Raw genomic sequence first — 1077 nt, 5'->3', positions numbered from 1 at the left:
TTTTAAAAGTTCATTAACAGAAACTTATCATTGTCATTCATTTCCAGGCTCGTTAAGTTGTTTGAAGCCAGAAACATGGATCGATTCCACCAGTTGTTGCTGTGACCGCCACTACAGACCACAGAGTTGGAACGGCACTTGGAACAGTCTCCATCGTAGCACATAACAGTTGCTTGTAGTATTTTCGGTAGCTGTTTTTTCAGTTTGTCCACATCTCCGCAGTAAGTAGAGTACATCTCTTTGATCACAAGGCTACACCTAGATTTTATGTCCTGGCTCAAAGTTTTCTTTTGATTTGTTTTTTCAACTTTTGTTTTGCCTCTGAACATTCCGTCGCTAAAATTAGCCTTAAAACATTGGCGAAACTGAGATGAACTAAGATGGGCTGGGTCAGCTAGTCTTTCAACTTTCCACATAGGATGTAAAGTTCACATTGCCTCTTCAATTCTGGTAGCTGACGTTGAATCTCCGTCTGTTGTGGCAAACTTGATGAGCACCCCTTGAATAGATAAATCTTCACCAATTATTCTACCCATTTCTCTCTCAGATAAAGGTGCATGTCTTGTCAGATTTGCTGTGCATCCCTCGTGTCCTGGACAGTTGACAGTAATGCCTGTGTTTCTTAGCCACGCTCCAGTCCAACAAAGTTTATTTTGCAACACAGCACTTATGATATATTTCTTATCTGTGTTTGTCTCACAAGCAATGCCGATTGATTGGGATGCTCCTTGTCTGGGTTTCTTGCTGTGTCCTATGGTCAGACAATTGTACCGGCCATCCAAAGCCACATTTATCACGTTAGGGTTGGAGGCACCTCTTCGTCTATTGACATTTTTCACCTCTTCCACCTTAGTTCTCATGCTTTCATTGTTCACCTCTTCCACCTTAGTTCTCATGCTTTCATTGTTCACCTCTTCCACCTTAGTTCTCATGCTTTCATTGTTCAAGTCAGTTGTCTTTGAACTCACATAACTGGATAACTTGGACATACCACTTTCAGCTGGTGGGGGAATGTCTAAATCTGCCAGTAGAAGCCTAGTCCTTGAATTGCCTAAAGGCATGTCTAGCAATCCAGCT

The 1077-nt window shown here is 42.0% G+C and overlaps 1 protein-coding gene across 1 annotated transcript; it reads right to left on the bottom strand.

Moving 5' to 3' along the window:
* Positions 1–428: 428 nt before the first annotated feature.
* Positions 429–1061, bottom strand: LOTGIDRAFT_175901 (hypothetical protein; the record flags this gene model as incomplete). The annotated part of the gene is made up of 1 exon (XM_009062848.1): positions 429–1061. The coding sequence occupies one exon, from the start codon at positions 1059–1061 to the stop codon at positions 429–431; it is 633 nt and encodes a 210-aa protein (XP_009061096.1).
* Between the last annotated feature and the right edge of the window lie 16 nt (positions 1062–1077).

The sequence above is a fragment of the Lottia gigantea genome (assembly GCF_000327385.1).
Source record: "Lottia gigantea unplaced genomic scaffold LOTGIsca_535, whole genome shotgun sequence".
Taxonomy (NCBI): domain Eukaryota; kingdom Metazoa; phylum Mollusca; class Gastropoda; family Lottiidae; genus Lottia; species Lottia gigantea.
The sequence above is the reverse complement of the archived record's forward strand: the minus strand, read 5'-3'. Positions and strand labels throughout refer to the sequence as shown.